The sequence below is a fragment of the Leuciscus leuciscus genome, assembly GCF_965113295.1.
Source record: "Leuciscus leuciscus genome assembly, chromosome: 2".
NCBI classification, from domain to species: Eukaryota; Metazoa; Chordata; class Actinopteri; order Cypriniformes; family Leuciscidae; genus Leuciscus; species Leuciscus leuciscus.
In genome coordinates, this window is record NC_138726.1 from 53,615,735 (window position 1) to 53,637,544 (window position 21,810).

The 21,810-nt window shown below is 36.1% G+C and overlaps 1 protein-coding gene across 2 annotated transcripts; it reads left to right on the forward strand.

The window, feature by feature from the left end:
* The first annotated feature begins 9,673 nt into the window (after positions 1-9,673).
* tm4sf5 (transmembrane 4 L six family member 5) lies at positions 9,674-18,129 on the forward strand. 2 transcript variants are annotated; one of them, XM_082160006.1, is made up of 6 exons: positions 9,674-9,944; positions 14,199-14,237; positions 15,921-16,001; positions 16,407-16,546; positions 16,756-16,948; positions 17,883-18,129. In XM_082160006.1, exons 1-6 carry the CDS (start codon positions 9,936-9,938, stop codon positions 17,898-17,900), a joined length of 480 nt encoding a protein of 159 aa, XP_082016132.1. In that variant the 5' UTR covers positions 9,674-9,935; the 3' UTR covers positions 17,901-18,129. The 2 variants fall into 2 exon arrangements, with proteins under 2 accessions (XP_082016132.1, XP_082016131.1); XM_082160005.1 differs by lacking the exon at positions 9,674-9,944 and having other exon boundaries at positions 13,955-14,237.
* The last annotated feature ends 3,681 nt before the right edge of the window (positions 18,130-21,810 follow it).

A 21,810-nucleotide genomic window follows, 5' to 3' on the forward strand; every position in this document is an offset into this window, starting at 1 on the left:
TACCAGAAAATGTATAAATGGTTGGGACATTGTTTTTAGTTGATTTTCCCAGAGTGAAAGTCATGACTTTAGTTTGTTACATGCCAATAGTTTTCAGCCTGTTTCTTTAAAAAGAAGTTTACCAATAAGTCAACACACAAGAATAAAACGTATTTGTGAGGATAGTGATGAATATGAGACGAAAAAAAAACCCCAAAAAACAACAAATGATATCAGCACCCTCCTGGGATAGTGCTGCTCTTCTCTCTAGTAATTTGACTCATAGTCTTAGAGATAAAACATGACGATCTGGGGCTCAGGTCAGGAAGCAGACAGACTGGCTAAACCGATCGTCTGCTAGCGGCCTCGCGTCACCAAGGTCAGATAAATCCCATCACATAGAGCCTCTTTCACCTAGCTATCATCACATAGAGACTGTGTCTGTTCCCCGAATTTGGAAATCCAAAAAACGTTTCAACCCATCTAAGGTTAAAAATGTAATTGATGTTCAACAAATAAAAAACAGCTATAATACAGATGAGCAAATGATAAAGCTTGGGTTGCTGAATATTCGACCCCTTACTTCAAAAGCACTCATTGTTAATGATATGATTACTGACTATAATCTAGATGTGCGGTGTTTGACAGAAACCTGGCTAAAACCAAACAATTACATTACTTTAAATGAGTCCACCCCACAAGATTACTGTTATAAACATGAGCCTCGTCTGAAACGCAAAGGGGGAGGTGTTGCTGTAATTTATAGTAATATTTTCAAAATCACTAAGAAATCTAGTTTTAAATATACTTCTTTTGAAGTGTTGGTGCTTAATGTAAAAATATATAGTGTAAATGACAAATCACGTTTGAGATTTGTGCTGGCTACTGTATACAGGCCACCATAAAGATTTTATCAAAGAATTTGCTGACTTTCTATCAGAGTTAGTATTGGCTGCAGATAAAGTACTAATTGTTGGTGATTTTAATATACATATAGATAATGAAAAAGATGCATTGGGATTGGCATTTAAAGACATTCTGAACTCTATTGGAGTTAGACAACACGTGTCAGGACCTACTCATTGTCGTAATCATACTCTAGATCTAATTATCACACTGAATAAATGTTGATGCCGTTGAAATTCTGCAGCAGAGCGATGACATCTCAGATCATTATCTAGTCTCGTGTAAATTACATTTAGCCAAGGCTGCAAAGTAGTGGTCGACCGATATTGTTTTTTTGATGGCCGATGCCGATATCTTAGAGAGCAGGATGGCCGATGGCCGATATAAAGCCGATATTTTTATTATATACTTTATAGGGGTGTAACGATTCATCAACTACATCGATGTATCGATTTATATTCCTACGATTCTACTGCATCGATCTGTGATCGGCAAATTGGCCTTCCGGACGACATCTATCGATCTAACATCGTTTTAAAAGGTAATGAATCGATTCGATCGATACTAGGAAATAGCGCATTGGATTTAAGCACGTTAGACTTTATATGGATGTTTTTTCTTTGCACTTTTAATGATAAAGGCGTTAAACGTTACTCGATTCAGTCTGCCTATCTGTGACGTCGTTGCCATGCGTGACGCGCCAGCAGCAGCGCGACAACAGTGAAGCAGCGCAAAGTCTCTCACCTCAGAAAAACGGACTCTCCTGTCCTCTCAGCCGCTATACTGCAGGAGCGCGCACTCTTGCACGCGCAAATGCGGCGGAGCGCGCTGTATCACTTCACTAAAGTGCAAAAGACATACGAGCATGCAACGTCGTAAATTAGTAAGTTAAGAAATAAAAGTAAAATACCAATAAATTACGTTATTGGTACGTCGTGTGTTGCTATTTATCAGGAGCAGTTTCATGTTTCTTTACCAGTTCTTCTAATTGTGTATCACCATGGTAGCCTAACTGTTGTTTGTTTCCATAACAAAATGCCACTTACTGGTTATTTTGTATATTTTTATATGACTGTGGTGGCTCATACCAAGATTGTATTAACAAAAAAAAAAGTGCCTACTGTTTATCAGTATTTGTCATATTCTTACAATTTATTATAATTTTTTTGTATGTTAAGTAAAGGGGGACAGAACTTGTGTGTCAACAATTTTTGTGTAAACAAATGTATTATAATAGGCTTATATAATTCCTAAAAGGGTGGGTCGCGGCTTGATGACCATGGGGAAATGTGGGTCCCATGGCCAAACTATTCAAAACATCATTCAATGTTGTGATAATCGTAATTAATAATCACAATTACAAATTCAAGGGAATAATCGACAATTATATATATTTTTCCATAATCATTCAGTCCTACTTATTAAAATAAAATGTGAATGCATTTGACATTAATTGTTGTTTACTTGTTTGTTTATATCCATAATTAATTGATACCTGATTCCCTTACAAGAATTTTTGGCTAAAAAGTCACTGAATCGATTTCAAGTCACTGAATCGTTTCGGATCGTATCGTTCTAAATGAACCAATATCGTCCTTGAATCGTATCGACAACCATGAATCGCGAATCAAAGTTAAAATGAATCGTTACACCCCTAATACTTTATATTTATTTTAATCAATATTTTATGAATTTTAAATAAATTAGAAAACAAATCTTTAAAATAAACAGGCTTATACTTTAGATGGCAACTTCTTGAATCTGCAATCCTATTACAGTATTTTTCACAAATAAAGTAATTGTTTAAAAATATATGAATATGTGAATAAAAAGGAAGTAAACACTGTAACATTGCACTCAGTAATCTGGTAAATTGTGCGCACTGGTAATCATATTTTTTTCAAATAAAGACAAGGTAACACTAATATTACATACAGCACACAGTGAAAACGATATGAATATGACACAGAGGGCAACTGGATATAGCACAGCATATTTTAAAATGAAGGATTTAAAGTTTTTCTATCGCATCTCCTGAAGCTGATCTTCTGTTTGCATTCACTCACTTAGCACGGACCGACCGTCACTCGCAGTAACACGTTTATGCAGGCTACAAATGCACACTTCTAATTTCCTACCTAGGGGTAGGCTAACCGTGAGACCGACGTTATAGTTGAATACCGTCATTAGAACTCTATAACCGCCAAAACCGCGTAATTAAAATATTTTTTACAAACATTTTTTTAGCATAGAGAATGTTTAAATACTAATTAAAAACAATTGTTAACAGTCTGTGTTATTAATGGTCTACTTCATTTCCAACTGTATTTGATTCTTTGCCAAGTACCCCCTGACCGACCGCCAATCATTTGAGATAAAAATAAAAGCTATGACTATGATAAAGTGATGTACCATCATTATGAGATTTATTAAACAAATGAAAAACATTTGCAATAATAAACAACGTATCATTACCGATAACTGATCGTGCAGTTTAATTACCCCTTGACTGGCCCCAAACATGTTTGATAAAAGAAACATATACAGTGTGTATATAGCCTATATGATGTGTATTACATTTTAGCTCAAAAACAATTGTAATAAAAGATAGGATCATAAGATGCGCAATATATCAGGAGACATGGTTTTTACCACTTAATGAAGTTTTGTTTTGAAAAATCATCATACATGATTTTTACCACTTCATTAAGTTTTGCTTTGTAGAAAGCCTTTCTTTAAAGCGAATTTCGTTTTGTACAAATTTTATCTCGATTTTAATAAATGTTTCATCAACCAATTGCATGTATTTAATAAATAAAAAGCAAATATAGCAGACAATATAATGACCGTGACATTGAGTAGCCGGCGCGCCGCGTTCACTTGCATTGCATTGTTAAAAGCCTTTCTTTAAAGCAAATTTCGTTTTGTACAAAATTGGATCTTAATTTTAATAAATGTTTCATCAACCAATTGCATGTATTTAATAAATAAAAAGCAAATATAGCAGACAATATAATAACCGTGACATGGAGGCGCCGGTGCGCCGCGTTCACTTGCATTGTGAACTAGAGCGCATCTCATCGTAAATGAATGAAACTCAGCGTAGGCCTATGCCTCATACATTAGCATTAAATATCTTTGCTGCATCCTTTCTAGAACAGACAAGGGCTTTCTTGCGGCTCGCATCAGCAGAGCATTGCATCGTCCATAGACCGCAAAACAATCAGCGGATGGCGGGTGGGTGCGGCTTTGAAATTTGGTTAAAAAACGTTGGTGTGGATGATGAGTTTTGTGATGCGGTTGCGGATGAAATAATACCCCATCCGCGTATCTCTATCGATAACAACATTGAACACTACACAAATATTTATTTATTTATTTTTAATTTAGGCAATCAAGTAGCTAATCAGTGTCTGCTCGTTTATTCAAACTAAGTTTACTACCACAGCAAAATCTGTTGGAACTATTTTTCTATTTTATTTAACTATTTGAAAAAGAAAAAAAATGTAAATTAAATTCAATGACTTTATTATTTATGATGGTAATCATAAGTAAATAATTAATACATAAATAAATAAAAAATAAAAAATAAAAATCAGCGACTGAAAGCAGCTGCCAATTAATGGGTACCGAATATACCCGGTACTCTGTACTACAGAAATTCTGGTATCGTCACATTTTTAAAAGTTCAGTACCGACTTGGTACCAAAGTACCAATACTTTTGACAACACTACTACAAACTAGTTTACAGTTTACTGTTACACTACAGTTTACAGTTACACTACATACTAGTTTAATTCACATTACAGTTTACTATTATACTACACACTACAGTTTACTGTTACATTACATACTACAATTTACTGTTACACTACAAACTAGTTTACACTACAGTTTACTGCGCGTCAAATACACTGTGCATCCCCTGAGATCAAAAACGTTTTATTAAAATATATTTTGTTTCAAACACAATGTACACTTATAAGTGAACTAAGCTAGGAGTAAGTGCAAAGCAAATGTGATCTCAGAGATGATTTGTAAGTACGTGTGCAACAACACTTTGAACACACAACAGACTCCAGCACACACACAGAGAAATAACAAAACATAGCATACTTTTCAAATCTATTTTTGAACCAGTAAATCAGGGGAGAGCGCGAACGCAGTCCCCCACTACCAGAAATTATGCAGTCGAGATTCCCACATTTGGGGAATTCGCAGGGGTCAGCACAACCGGAGTGCAATGGCTGAGCCTCACCCTGGGTGAACCACCTTCATGATCATGGTGTCTCCCCTGCCAGGTAAGTATGAGTTGTACACGTTCCCTCTTGAGGAGCCACTGAAGGCAACATCATTCTCAACCACGGTGAGGCGTTACTACGAAGTCCATTTAATTCAAAGCAATCGATCAGGTTTCCAAAGTCCCTTTCAAGAAAAGTCTGTTTACTCAGCAGCCATATTTGCAACATCTCCGGGGAGCTATTTTGAGAAGGACCTGGATGCAGCTTGAAGGGGGCGGGGCTACACGCGTCACTCCACCCCATACTTACTCTGATTGGCTCGGCCGTCTTTCATAGGCATACATAGGAAATGCGTTCGGAGCCGTCTTCACTTTAATGCACAGCACAGACAATACAACATTAGCCTACATCCCGCATTTGGCAAGAGAAATTAATTATGAAGTGTTTATTCGCAGTGGACATAAACCCTGTACTTAAACTAAAGTAGAGAAACACTAATCAAATATTACTCCGGTAAAAGTAAGGTTTCTGATTCAACAGAAGACCAACCTAAAATAGGTTAGAGCTTAGTCTGACATTGTTATGAATTATTAACAAACTTGATCTGAGAATATCAGGGGGAAAAAAATTTAAAAAAAATAGCACCCAGTTTTGCTTGCCTTTTTGTGAGATTTTTAGATTGTTTTATTTTATTTAAACCACAGAAATAACCTATATAATAATAATCCCATATCATTTTGTGGAATAGAACATTGATGTGTTTTTACTTTTGTTACCATTCTTTATGAATTTTTTTGGTTTAATATTTTTCTTACTTTCACCATGGAAGAAATTAATTTCCTGGACATACTTAAAAAAAAAAAAAAAAAAAATGTTTACTTCATCTTTATACACAGATTCAGATTCTTTTATTTAGTGCCATGTCAGCATTCAAAGCTATTTTCATGGCAAAAATGTAATTACAAAAATACAAATATCAACAGCAAGTCATATTATACAAGAGTTTTTAAATTAACATATGATAAAAAATCCAAAACCTTTTCAGGCATAATCTTACTAAATAAGTCCTTAAGTGAGGTAACTTCATAAAAGAGCAAATGTTCTACTTGTATTAAGTCCAGGACAATCTAATAAAACATGTTTTACAGAGAGGGGAATCTTACAAAACATGCATAAAGTTGGGTCTTCACCTTTAAGCAAAAAAGCATGGGTCAAACCTGTATGACCTATACGACATCTGGTGTAGACCACTTGATCAAGTCTAGTTTTAAGAGTGATAATTTCCGGATTAGTTTCACATAGCTTATTATTCTTGCACATATTCCACTCTTCTTGCCACTTATTTAATATGTATTATTAATATGAGGAATTTGACATTCATTAACCTCCTGGTTAAGAGCTTCATTAGCAGCTGCATCAGCTCGTTCATTTCCTGAAAGTCCAACATGTCCTGGAACCCAGCAAAAGATAATACTGAAGAACTGATTTAGTAGATAATCCACTTTGGTTAAGATGCAGTCCACTAAAGGATGATACATTTTTAAAGCGTCCATTGCTTGAAGGCAAGATTTCAAGTCTGTAAAAATTATAGAATCCTTTTGTGTATTTTCATGTTCAAAAGCTAAAAGTAAAGCACGTGCTTCAGGAGAGAAAATTGAGCACTGTTTTTCATCTTTATACACAAAACCAACAGCTAGAAATATACTGTTACATGCCAATAGTTTTCAGCCTGTTTCTTTAAAAAGAAGTTGACCAATAAGTCAACACACAAGAATAAAACGTATTTGTGAGGATAGTGATGAATATGAGACAAAAAAAACAAAAAAAAAACATCAAATGATATTCAATTTTAAAGAGAGAAATAAGGGAAAGTGGCTCTCACAAGCAGAACAAAAGGTACAAGCTAGAAGTCGTGAAGATTGTCTATATTCCAATGAGAGTAAGAAGATATCATCAAGGTCAGGTTTTATACTGTACAACATATGCACCAAAAACTTTCAATATAAGGTGGTGAAAAAATACTGACATATTCTGCAGGATGACCCGTCTCTAAAATATACATTTAAAGATCCTTAATGTATTGCTTACAAAAGAGCAAGAAATATCATGGAGAAACTAGTTAGAGCCTGTTGCCCAAAGAAGTCTTTAACCAAGACTGTCACAGGGAAAACCTAAATGTGGCAATTGCATTAATTGCCAATATACCAAAAATATTAAAAGTTATTTATATAAAAACAATCTAAATATTGCAAGCTTCATCACATGTATTACCAAAAAAAGGCAAAAGTTTATGTCGGAGAACAAGGTTTTTTTTAAAACTATATTTGTTATATTTGTATTCATATTAAAGCCCTATTCGCAGTGGATTAGTATTATCTGGGGACCTCGTGTGATTTAGAAATTAGAGATGCCGATTCGCACGGGACTAATATTATCACAGGACCTCTGTGTTCGGTGAAATATGGTCGGTCATTTGCGGGGGAATTTTTACTTTATTAATTTACAAATTACAGACATGGCCGATTCGCACGGGATTAAGATCACAGACAACCTCCGCAATTATTACAAATTACAAAAGGTCACCAGGTAATACTTATCCCGTGCAAATAGGGCTTAAGAGATATTAAAATACAAAAAATGTATTTTTTTTTTCCTTTTGTCATTGTACCTTTTATTTTGTTTTTGAACATGTTGATTAGAAATTTACCATAAAAACAGAGGCTATATTGGCCTGATATGTGATCACTCACTTGACATGTGATTGGTGGATGCCACACCACCTGACTTTTTCATTGGTTATCCGTAAGTTTGAATTTTGTCCTTGTTTGTATTTAAATGAGTTTTTGTGCAAAAGTAATCTCTTACTTTCACTTACTACAACGGCTAAACGTGTTGGCAAAATAAAGAGCAAAATCTTTTCAGCTCCATTTTATGACTATTTTGATCTCTCCATTTTTCAAGTGTTGCTGGTATTTTCCCAAAAATGATCATTAAATGACTCAAAATTATGTATGAACTGGATTTAAGTGAGCACTCAGATGAAAGCATAAACAGGTAGCATGACATTTTAAATGTCTGTATGCGAGATGCCTAACAATAATAAATAGAACCGGGATCAACAACAGTGTATTTAAGGTATGAAATATTAGTTTTAAATAATACTAGCATTAGCCTACAGTATATTAAATTACAGTATACAAGTTAAGTGGCTCATAATTACAAATATAAAGATGATAATAAATTAATTGAAAAATGGAAAAAGTAATTAGTAAAACAGCTATTGGCGTTTTTGCATTCAGATATTGTAGGTCCTTTTCTCACTGAGGGATTGCAGAAAGAAGGGTTATTGCCGTTACAGCGACAGACAAAAGTCCTAAAGATGTCAGAGGCAATAATGAAAAAACTACCGAAGCACCAGAGCATAAATTTCATCGTTCTGTTAAAGGAGTAGCTCACCTATAAAATGACAAATCTGTCATTAATTACTGACCCTCATGTCTTTCCAAACACGTAAGACTTTCGTTCATCTTCGGAACACAAATGTTGGTGAATTGTGAATAAAATATTTGATATAAGATTTGCAAATAAAAGTCTAAATTCAATCAGTTCATCATATTAAGCGATCAAGTCTCTCGAGAAAATTTGGACTAAACCGCTCAATTCATGTGGATTAGTTTTACGATCTCTTATGAACTTTTTGAAGTGTCAAAGTGTCAGTTGTGTAGCTGTCAATGGAGGGACAGAAATCTCTCAGATTTAATCAAAAAGATCTTCATTTGTGTTTCGAAGATGAACGAAAGTCCTACGGGTTTGGAATGACATGAGGGTGAGTAATTAATGACAGAATCTTCTATGTTTGGGAGAATTAACCCTTTAAGTCTGAATTAAAATGTACTAGTCTGATTTTTGTGAAGTGACAGTTCTGAAGTGATTGTAGCTCAGCTTTGTCCATCATCATATATATTCACACGAATTGAACTACAACTGGTCTGGGCATTGTGTGCATGACTTAACTAACTTCAAAGTATAATGAAAAATTGTATTGATAAAACCTGAACTTCCCAACAAACAAACATGACAGAATGTTTTGGGTGAACTGTCCCTTTAAAGGACTCGCTTGCAGAAGCACGTGACAAGCAGACGTCTCTTCCTGGTTGCTCACACACACGGCCACTAAAAAAAGCATTGTTGTTTGCACAACTACACTCACTTAGCAGACACATTACTCAAAACAACTAACAGGAGCGACACAACATCGACTCTTCCTAGCGGCAGTATCTTGCGAAGTGATAAAATACAACATTATTCAAAGAAATACAAGCTAGATACAGAGAGAACCAATGTGTGGCGTTTCCAATGTTTATATTAGAATCAGCGAATCATTTAGCGAACCGGTTCAATTGATTCAAAGCTTTGATAAGTTTCGTTTCACCAAATTCAACCACGTAACAATGATAACAAATTGATCCATGAATATTATCAATCACATATAGTACTACTATGACCTCACCATGATAGGCAATATAATTATTAATTTGAACACATCTATTCTGCTTTTTCACTACTTTAGGGGGGTGCACCGTTCCCGGAGGTACTGCAATACCGGGTCGATGCGTGGAGTGGACGGAGCAAGCCCCTATTCCATCTCCCTGATCCAAAAATCAATTTAATATATGGTGCCCGGGTAGGGCACGTATCAGATATTAAACTGATAAGAACAGATACTACACTTGATCTTAGCCAAAAGGCCGAGAAGCGATACCTACAATCGGTCACCAGTAGCAACCAGATTCTTTGGAACAGCAAACATGACGACGGTGAGTATTTATATAATTAAATTCTAAACGCATTTGTGTCCAAAATATAAAAGAGTACACAGTTATTATATAAACACTTGATCATATCACGTAGTTACAACATAATGATAGTTTCTTCAATGAGACAAGAAGGACGAGCGGACATGCTAATGAGGTACTAGTTCTCCAGTCAGAAACCTGGATACTTGAGCGCTTTGATAATGGATAATTCCCGGAGTTTTTTCAAAATGAATCGCAAACGTATCAAATGGAGATGAAAATAGCTTAACTTAAGACAATGACAGCAGAGGTAAAATTCCCAGAATCTATAAAGTTAATGTAAAACATTGCCTGCAGTTACGGTCTGCCTCCCAGTGGACAAATTAAGAAATGCAACTGCCTTCCCAATAGCTACACATTGACACGTAGGCTTGCCTATACTATGAAACCCATGTATAAACACATAACATTAATAATACTTTGAAACGAGAAAACCTTTGTACACAACAAGCTATAACTAACTAAATAAGAACAGACATCGTGACTTTTTTTCTGATGATAAACGAGGCACATTTCCCCCCCCCCCCAACCGTTTTGACATGGCATCAATAAACATTGCAAACATTCACATTCACGTTACATGCACACAGCCAGCCCCTTCAACAACTTTTACACTTTCAAGTCAGAATATTCAGAAAAGTAACTTAACTGTATGTTTTCCTCGCACAGAATGTTATGGGCCTAATCATCGACGCTAGCCGACTAATTATAATCGGACCCGCAGGCCATGTTACATACATCAACCCATAGGCTATATTTTATCTCAAATAACGCAATAATTAAGACAACATCCCGATGTAAATACATAACGTTTCGTTTTGAAAGTTGAAACAACGTGTATTATATGTTGCATTTCACATGTAACGCTATCCAGTTAACATGTTAGGCCTATGTTAACTGGATCGCGTTACATGTGAAATTCAAATAGCAATTAGCAACGCCAAAAACAACCGATTGAGAACAAACCGTCGACAACTTTGACAAAACATGTCAAATAACATTTGATCTCGATTAATGTTAAACAACAAAATGTTTTAAATTACTCACCTTGCTTCCATCCCGAGCTGTAACACTTGTTAAACTACACGTCCGATGCAAACCTTCACGCAACCGCTGCTCAGTCAGGACTGCCCCATAATGACGCGTTACAAATTTACGTGATATGTAACGCGACCAGTAAGGTCAAATATGTCCAGTTTCCACTTACTTTAGAACCCAAAAGATTGGTGTAGCTTATTGTTATGTTATTAAAAAAGATTTTATGTAATGTTTATCAATTAACCAGCCCAGAAAAAAAAAAAAAAGTAGAATAAAAATATTATTAGCCTATTGTAGAATCAACATGTTGATGTTTGCGCTCGCTAGCGATTTGTCAGTAGACCTAATGCGCCACTCGCAGCCATCTTAGAATTTTGTCTTTGAACTTGCTTTGTATATTTCTATGGTGTTGCTGTCGAGGAGTAATTAGCTGGTGAAGCAGATTTAGGCTACTTATTAGAGTTAACGAAAGTTATCATGAGCATAATGTTTGAAACAGATCTCGTAACATAGGGTGACCATACGTCCTGTTTAACCATGACATATCTGGCCAGGATTTCGAGATCGCCCAAAATGCCCGGGATTCGGCTTTTGCTTTCTACAGACACCATTCATTATGTTTACATTATTACATTATTTGACACTGACACGTACGTGCCAGCTTTGCAGGTCATGCATTCTGCTTCACACGGATCCCGATCGAGACGAAAACACAGGAATTTTCTTAGCAATGCTAGAACGCACATCAACCGATCACTTGTTTAGCGTTCATGTAAACACTACATTTAGATTCACCAATCGGAATTAATTCAGTCCTACTGAATTAAAAGGTGTGCATGTAAACAAAAAGAATGGCGACGAGAAAGCAAAAGCCGTATCCCGGATATTTTGGGCGATCTCGAAATCCCGGCCGGACATGTCCTGGAATATGGTCACCCTATCGTAACACATGTCAGTAGAAGACCGGAGATTTCAAACCGAGCGGTTCATTCATAAAGGCTGATTTATACTTTTGTGTCGGACCAACGGAGTCACCTCTATGCTGTAGGCTACGCGTCAGTTTCCATCAATACTTCTGCGTCGTTGTCCGCGTTGACTTGCAATTACACATGTAGAGGTTATGTGAAACCTGATGGAGGGGTTCTAGATCTGGTTCAGACCAATCATAGCGCTTGCAGTCCACGTAGAATTGATGCGTTGTTACATTTTTGGAGAGGTGCACCTCAGAGTGCGCACAGCAGGCTACGAGTGCTACACACAGCCTACAACGTAGCTACGGCGTGAGTTCAACGCAGAAGTATAAATTGGGCTTAAATCCGTAAGATCTTACCTTCATGCTGTGGAAATACAAACATGAAGACAGAACACAATGACTGCAGCACTGAAAAGGGGCGGGGCTTCATTCAGTCACCACAACATAAGGCAAGGCAAGGCAAGTTTATTTATATAGCACATTTCATACACAATGGCAATTCAAAGTGCTTTACATAAAATAAATTAAAATAATAAAAAGAAATAAGAATAATTAAAACAGTTTAGAAAAATAAAATAAAATACAGTACTTTTAAAAATAAAAAAAAGAATATTATTATAGATCTTTCCTTCAAAAGGATTCCCTTAAGACTTAAATCTTTCAACCTTCTTTTAACCTTCAATCTTCTTACGACTTCCATCTATCAACTTTCCTTTAACTTTCTTTTCTCCCTCATTTACTCACACGTTCTTTTCACTTTCTTTAGCACTGCGTTCACATTCTTTCTCAGACGAAAACTTTAATATCGTCATTTAAATACTGTTCTACTTTCAAACCCACATTAATACACGTCACTTTCACATTATCACTTTCTTTTACACCTTCTGAGTGGGAATAAGCCATGCCTGCGTCCCATGTGCATACTATCCATCCTAAATAGTATGTGACATTAGTAATTGTCAATACTATTTAGGGCAGATAGGGTGGATAGTATGCACAATGGGACGCAGGGCATGTTTCCATTACCCTTATGCACATTTTGAAGTAACGCATCAGAAACTTGTGGTGGAAATGGCAAATTTCAACAACAAAAAATCTTATTGAGGTGGTTTTTGACATGTGCGAAAAAGTTAATTCGAATAATGGGAGATGGAAACGCATTTGCCGAATAAATTCTGATGTAGCAAACACTAACGAACACTGTACGCGACTAATCAGCTGTTTCCGCTGATGGTGTTTTATTTACTGTTGGTTACTTGTTACTGATACCACCATCATCCGCTCGAACTTGATGGAAATACACCTAATTTTTTAGTTTTTTGCGAACTTTGAAAAGCTTTGCTTCACGTTTGGATGGAAACCCAGCTATTGTCTTTGACCCAAAGACAATAGATGTGTTTCCAGATGTGTTTTAGTTATTATAACTGAAGACAAACTTGTCTTATAAGTGTGACAGTATTTCTGTTATATTCATATTCCATGCAACTTTTCTGAAAATAAAATATTATTTGGTATATATTTTATAAAGATATTATACTGGTCAGTATTTTCGAGTTTTTCACTGTTTCAATACAACCTTTAAGGGTAAAGAACATCTCTAAAAACAACTGTTATTCCAACAAACAGTTAATTTATTTATTTAAACGTTTTAATCATGCTGGAGAATGAAGGAGAAATGACGTTACTAGAAGTAGAAATATCACAGGCCTTACAATAACCCAATAAATGTGGTCATATAGTTGCCATTTATAACACAAGATGTTATGAAATAGGCTGTAAAACAGTGCCTTGTTGTTCTGTCATGGCTTTACTGTAACTCTTGTCCTCACATTGATCAACCAGACTCAAGCCACTTATCACTACACGTTAGACTAATGATCTATAAAGCAGAAACTTCATCCACTGCCCACTTTTGTGCTAACAGACCATAAATGGCACTGATAAAAGCACTGTAAATAGTGTCAAGTCTCAAAGGGCATTCGGTGGTATCAGTCAGAGTCTGAGCCGCGCTGAGAACAACACAACCTTTGACAATTTCTCTTGATTTTGAATTTTAATACAGATTCATCACAATGTGTACTGGAAAGTGTGCGCGGTTAGTGGGGCTAATGCTTCTACCCTCGGCTTTTTTGTGTATAATAGCCAATATACTTTTATTCTTCCCTAATGGGGAAAACCTGAAATCTGACGAGATTTCCCTGCAGGTCTGGCTTATGGGAGGTGTTCTTGGTGGAGGACTATTTGTGAGTATTCTGTCTTTCTGGATTTGATGGTCATATGTTCATGTGTTGATTGAACTTGGCTTTTTCCTAAGAAAACTAATTTGGAATTTATAGGAACTTAGTCAAATGAATAGAACTGACTTATGGTGAATTCAGGTTGATTGGGACACTTTTTCATCTCAATGGCAAAATGTGTCCCACTCAACCTAAATTCCAACCTATGTTTTAGACAGGACATCAGATTCCTCAAACACACTGACTACAGGCCTCTGTGCGTACACTGTAAAACATGTGGCTGCGATTTAGTTATAACAACTTAAAATTTGTTGAGATAACTTAAATATCCAACTTAACTAAAGTTAACTAAACTTAATATTTTAAGTCAAGCATGAACACATACTTTTTAAAGTTGAAACAATGTTGGATTTTAAGTTGTGATAAATAATTGCAATCGATAAAGAGAATTGTTGAATCATTTGGGTGTTATTATAAGAAACTGCACTGTAGTTAGGGGAATGTATCTGAATAAAGGAACCTTCGATTTGAGGAACAAGGATGTGGCGATTAAGTACTATTATTAGAAACAAGAGCCTATTACGCATGCAGAGCTTCACTGCTCACACCCTGAAAAATTGGTTTATTGACTTTGTAACATCCAGGATATGACCATAATGGATTAATCCGGAGTAAAGATACACACACTGTTCACATCAATCAAGCAATAACTGCATTTACACAGGATCATGCTATGTGCAGATAGAAATGTTACAGAAAAATTGGGTTTGATGTGTAAGTTAGTGCATTTTGGCGTGAGTACACACTTAAACTCTTAAAAATAAAGGTTTCAAAATGGTTTCTTTTTTTCTTCATACTATGGAAGTCAATGGTGGGTGAGTAAATGATCACAGATTTGTTTTTGTTCTTTTTTTTTTTTTTTTGGTGTACTGTCTCTTTAAGAACTGTTCACCCAAAATTGCTCTTCTATGACATCGCTGTGAAACCCCCATTTTGGAACCTTTATTTTTAATAGTTTAAGTGTTTTCCCCACAAAATGCACTAAATTACATTTCAAACTCACTCCATGTTTTCTGTAATATTTGTATTTGCACATAGCATGAGCCTGTGACCTTTTCTTGTAAGATTTTAATAATCAAAAGAACCCTTTTCTGTAAAGAACCTTTAGTGCAATGTAAAGATTCAATGCATGGTAAAGGTTCTTCAAGGTACTTATTTCAAAGATCAAAATAAGTTGATTTTGATTTGCTTAAAGATTAGACAATGGTGTACTTTCTTGAGTGAGGTCGCCTCAGTACACTGTAAAAAATGTCTAACCTCTCCAAGTCAACATTTTCTAGTGACTGGTCACATCTAAATTTTTAAATTGGCCCAAGTGCAATTCTTGTTGCAATAGTCTGTTAACATTGGCTCAATGAGAAATAATACGTCAGACTAATTGAAAAATTTAGATGTTATCAGTCACTAGAAATTTTTGACTTGGGGATGTATTTTTTTTTTACAGTGTATATATTATATTATATTTAAGCCAGAATGAGCTGATGATACATTTAATTAAGTATGCACTAAGATATGATAATTGTATCATAAAGAGATACAAACACTCTTTAAAACGGCTTTACAGCTAATCTTCTGACCTTGACATCACAGCTAATGATAAGGAAATTTCCACTCACTTTCATTCATCAGATGATGTGTCCAAGCTGCTCCGCCATCAGAGCCGGGGGCAAAGGCTGCTGTGGGGCAGGTTGCTGTGGAAACCGTTGCCGTGTGAGTAAAATATGTAAAATCACTATCAATATTATTGATCTGCCTGCATTGACACCATCATATGAGAACTGAACTTAGCTGGACGATGATATATACATAGCCTATATAAATGAATTAAATTAATAACTTTTTCACAACAAAAATTAACCATCACTGAACTTACTTAAGCTGGACTATGACGCTATTTTCTTCTAGACACAAACTTTGTTGCATTATTTTCCTGTTCTCTCTGTAAAGCTGCTTTGAAACAATCTGTATTGTAAAAAGCGCTATATAAATAAAGGTGACTTGACTCATTCACAACAAGAAACTCACTATAGAGGAGATGTACAATGTGAAAATATTTCCAGCATAATAAGGCTATTTTGATTGTTCACTATTTCATGCTGTTTTTGTTTTGTACAGATGCTGAATTCAGTTTTCTCGTCTGTATTTGGCATTATTGGGTCGGTCTACTGTGGTTGTGTTGCCATTGCAGCACTGACTGTTGGGCCAAAATGCAGAGTGGGCGGAAATTGGGAATATCCCTTTGAGAATAAACCAGAGTAAGAACACTTAAAACCTAAAAGAAAAATCAAAGGAATGCAATGGAGTTAGTTTAGTTGTTAATATAGATAATTATAATACTACAGTCAGCACGTTTAATGTGAATTTAATGTCAAAATTGCAGTTGATTGTGTGTCCACTAGATGAGGCCCTTCTCCTGCACTCCATCTAAAGCTCCTTCTCTCTTCTTTCTGTCTCGCTGTAACAGGAACAACAGCAGTTACCTGGTGGATGAAACTCAATGGTCCAGATGTGAGTTTCCCAAGAATATGGTTCTCTGGCACATTGTGCTGTTCTCCATACTTCTGGGTCTGGCTCTGCTACAGATGATACTCTGTGTCATTCAGGTCGTGAACGGATGCGTGGGCTGCCTCTGTGGAGACTGCCGAAAAAGAAAATCGGTACATTTTACATGAACATTGAAAAAGCATTTACATTAACATAAAAAAACTAAAAAAAACTAAATAGATTGTAATTTCTTGAGCAAAAACTACATTGACATTTAATAGAGAAACACTTTTTTTACAGGAATTATTCAAATTATTATAATATAACCAGTATTATAACCAGTGTTGGGGAAAGTTACTTTTAAAAGTAATGCGTTACAATATTGTGTTACTCCCTTTAAAGTAACACTGTTTTTAAGTTACTTTTTATGGAAAGTAATATGTTACGTTACTTTTGCACTACTTTTTCTCTGGTGAGAAAAAGTAACAAAAGTTACATTTTTGGCAAATGTAAAGGGTCTTTAACGACAATCGAATGTCAGCAGCAAAGACATTAAAGTGAGATTAAATTCATAAAGTATATGTTTCATTTAACATATTTAATTATTGCAGGTTTGTGTAATATTCGGAGTTTGCACTTCACTGTTTTTATTCATTTCGAGGAATACTGAATCTATTTTTGTGCAAGTGAGATGAGTAAATGCTCACATTTAGTCTAGAACGTACAGTAACCATCATGTTCACACACACAACGCCTCATGATTTCACTCAACATGTACAGGAGAGCTGTCAGTCATTACATGGGAAAACAAAGTAACTTGCATTACTAATTTGAAAAAGTAACTCAGATAAATGTATGTAATATACAGTTTGAGTAATGAGTTATTTTCTTGTTACTTGAAAAAAAGTAATCTGATTACATAACTCGTGTTACCCCTCAACACTGATTACAACCGGTTACCATTTTAGTCTTTGAGGTCAATCAAAAACAGACAAATCCAAACCTTTAAGACCTCTGAAATAATGACCTCTTCAACACTGAAATAATTAGATGTGTTTTTCATATAATTGGGCTTTGAGACTGATCTCTTTTCTCTGTATGCAACAGGATGAAGGAGGTCTGTGAGATCTGCCGAGGAGGGAAATAACTACATCAATAAACAAAACAACGATTTGATCTGGAATAACAGGACAAGAGCTTTCACACAGACTGCTTATAAATAATGCAATAAGCATCACTAAAAAGGGTTGTTGTGATGTGTAAATTTAACCTTATTTTAACTTTATTCTGTATTTTTCTAGTACTATTGTAGCAGTAAATTATAACTGTCAATCAATAAAAAAAAACGAATTAATCACACGTTTTCTGTAATTAATCGCACCTCACATTAACATTTGTAATATATATATATTTATTAATATATATTATATATTGCATTACATAATTTCACACTGAATCTCCAAATAGAACAACATAAAGATGGTATATTTTAAATATTTGTTTAATGGCATCTTTTACTGAATGAAGGCCTGCATGATTGCTACTGATGTCTATTTTAAATGGATTAATTTCTCTGTTTCTTGGGTTGAAATGAGCAAATTGTATTGGTTTTTGTTCAAAACTACCAAGATTTTGATAGAAGTTGTGTGGAAATTATTTTATTAAAAACGTATGCATTTTGGATAACAAATCAGGTCCTAATGATCCAAAGCAACTGTCTTTCACAATAAACATGATTTGCTGAAATGTACTATGCTTCTCTCATAACCCATAAAACTTAGTTTGGTGGCATAAATTATTAACTTAAAATAAGCAATGTCTATCTTTAGACTTGGCATCAGATTGCATGAGAATAAGATTTATTTTACAGGTTACAAAAATACCCATGAGTGTTTTCTTTTTCTGGTATATTTGGCAGGAGGCATCAAGTTTGTTTCCATTGCATTTGGGTTGAGACTCTTGACAGCATGTGTTGGCTGTTTTCCCATTTGCTTTTTAAATGCTTTGATAAAGCCAAAATGTTTCAATTTTGCTTCCCATCTCAACATCTGTGCCATTCTCTAAAATCACTGCTTTCACTGTTGTTACCCTATTGGGACACCGGATCAAACCGGATCTTGCAGCACAGCAAAAACTGTGGGTCAAACCCCCCTGTTGGTGAAGGCCAGATTTGCAGCTGAGACAACATTCATACATTGAAACCAGGGAATGTTGGTCCATTCTCAAAAAGAGCGTGAGATTCTTTCACAGCGCTCAGCAATGTCTACTGTTATTTGCATATGAATATAAAGTCTATAGACCCTGTGTTCACGTTGTAACCACAGCAGTCCTCCACTCTAATTTCCACGTAATCCTATAGCTGCACAAACACCCATTTGAAGCCCAAGATAGGATAAAGGCTGGAGAATCTCAAAACCAGCTTACAGATTTGATGTAAACATACTACACATACCACAGCCACAAGGGGGAGAGGCAACAGCATGTCCTAGTACACATTACTACGTCAGCTTAATGTATAGACAACCTGTTCAAACCAGCCAGAGTGTTCCAGGAAAGGATGTTCTGTTCTTATGGCCACAGAGATCATGCATGTAAACACACACACACACACACACACACACACACACACACACACACACACACACACACACACACACACACACACACACACACACACACACACACACATGCACACATGCACACTCAGACACAGCCCTATAATAACTGCATGACATTTTTGTTTCACATATAATTAGACAAAAAAGGGAAAGAAGCGGTTGTACTAAAAGCTTTGTCACGGACCCATCCAGACTAATTCAATGACCGTCCACCAATTAGACACAGAGAACAGACACAAAACACTCATCAACCTCAACAATGGGCCCAGACAATAGCAGACCAGAAAAGCGCTGGATCAGAGCTTGTGAACCGATGTTATGGAATTCAATAAAGTACACTATGTAACATTTGGCCCTCTAGCGGTTAAAAAACAAAACTGCATGCATTTTGCAGAGGGACATTCACTATAGTTTTAAGAGATTAGGATAAGGATAGACTAAGGATCTCAAGCTGACCAGCTGAAGTCGTTACTGTATCTTTACCCATTAATACACACGGCACTTCCTTGAAAGTAGCCGGAGCAACTTCTCTCTATTTACGGATGTGACAAAGACGCACGGGCGAGTGACGTATGTACGCATTTTCCCGCGAAAACCATCCCGCCATGGTCTAAAATATGAACAATTATAATAGGCTCACCATAGTGAATCAGGGTAGGACAACAACATGTTTTGGAAGAAGAATTTATGATGTATTGACTTCATTTTGAACAAAAAAGTTACATTTAAATTCAGACAACATTCTGTTTATTACATCATATTTCCATTTACTCCATTAATCCTGATGACATTAAAGAGGATTTGTCTTAGTATGTCTCTAAGAATGCAACATACATGCACAAACTTGGATCGCAATCCTGATGGATCAGTGCATGTTTTTCTCAGTATGACTCATTAACTAAAATGACAAGTAACATCTGTGTTATTGGATATGTGAATTTAGGAATTTGACGCTGACTTGTGAGCTCAGACACGCCCCAGGGAATGATGTGTGGAGGGGAGGTGGATTGTTGACATGCAAAGAAAAAATTGGAGGGGCAGGTTCGGGGAGGGGGTATTTTAGTTGAGAACAGGGTGGGAAAACTGGTCAAAAGCGATCTGAGCTGGATTAGGGCAGATATTCTGTGCACTGAAGCCATGCAACAGCTCTCAGCCTCAGACGTCACGCCCACGGACCGTTGGCTGAATGCATAAGGCACACAAAACTGGAAACACTTCAGGAGTTTCGAAGTCGTCATCTGATTGGTTGAATTCTTCAGGATGTCTGGGAGACGTGTGTGTCGCGGTCTTAACGGTACGCCTGGAAACATAGATGCTGGGAAGCCAAACCCCCCTCATGGAAGAAGAACGCCGTCGTGTTTACAACCAAATGCAACTAAAATACAACTAAATGCTGGATTTTAAATAGTATGCGAAGTATGTAAAGTTCGCAGCATAGCCTCTTTAAAACACGTCCAAGAGTTTTACACACTGGTCTGTTAGGGACATCGACGTTACGCCTCTAAACATGATGCCGAACAACAAAAACTGTGATTGGTTGCTTTACGTGTCAGTCAGATGACCTCTGGCCCCTTGGTCAATGAAAGCTGCGATGGAGTCCAGACCTTCTGCCGTCAGTCTGAAGGTCTGGCTCCGCGAGATGGGCAACAGCATGCGTGTAAGCTCTGCAGGAGAGAGTAAACACTCATGAAATCACTCATCTTCCTCTGAGAGTGTGTATGTGCCAACTCAAAGACAACCGTCAGGCGTTTCATTTGTTTTTAGGTTTCTGCAGGTTTTTGTCATTCTGTTATATTCACACTTTTGTTAAATGCTTGTGCTTTCCTACAAAACTTAAGCACATTTTTTTCTTTTTTCTTTACTATCGCTTGTTTACCCGTCATGGTATTTTGAAAGCGAGTATCTATCAGTGATTCTTTCCACTGAATAAAGATACAACTTGCTGCTCTATTCCTGTACTACACTTGGTGGCATTGATCGAAGTAATTCATCTTCTCTCAATGCCACACAGAACAAAGAGAGCTGATTAGATTTGCCTACACCATCAATCAACAATAAAGGGGGAAACACCATGGAAAATCCATGTGATAGGAGCAACAAAAAATATCTTTAGATCACACAATCACTGATTAAAAATATGGTGCTCTTGGTATGTCCAATACCAGACAATCGACAATCCATTAAATAATGTGAAGTGTTTAAAGCTTATGCAAAGTGAATCTGGTGAAGCAAAACCAATGCACTCCATCAATCAACATACACAGCTGTATTCGTGGAAATTTGGAAAATATGACATAGTTAAAATATATGGCACATTTTTCTTTCCGCCAATCATTAATAATGAATCTTAATTATTTACTGTAATACTTAATTATAGAAAATAACAGCCTTGCATGCTTTCAGCAAATAACAGATTA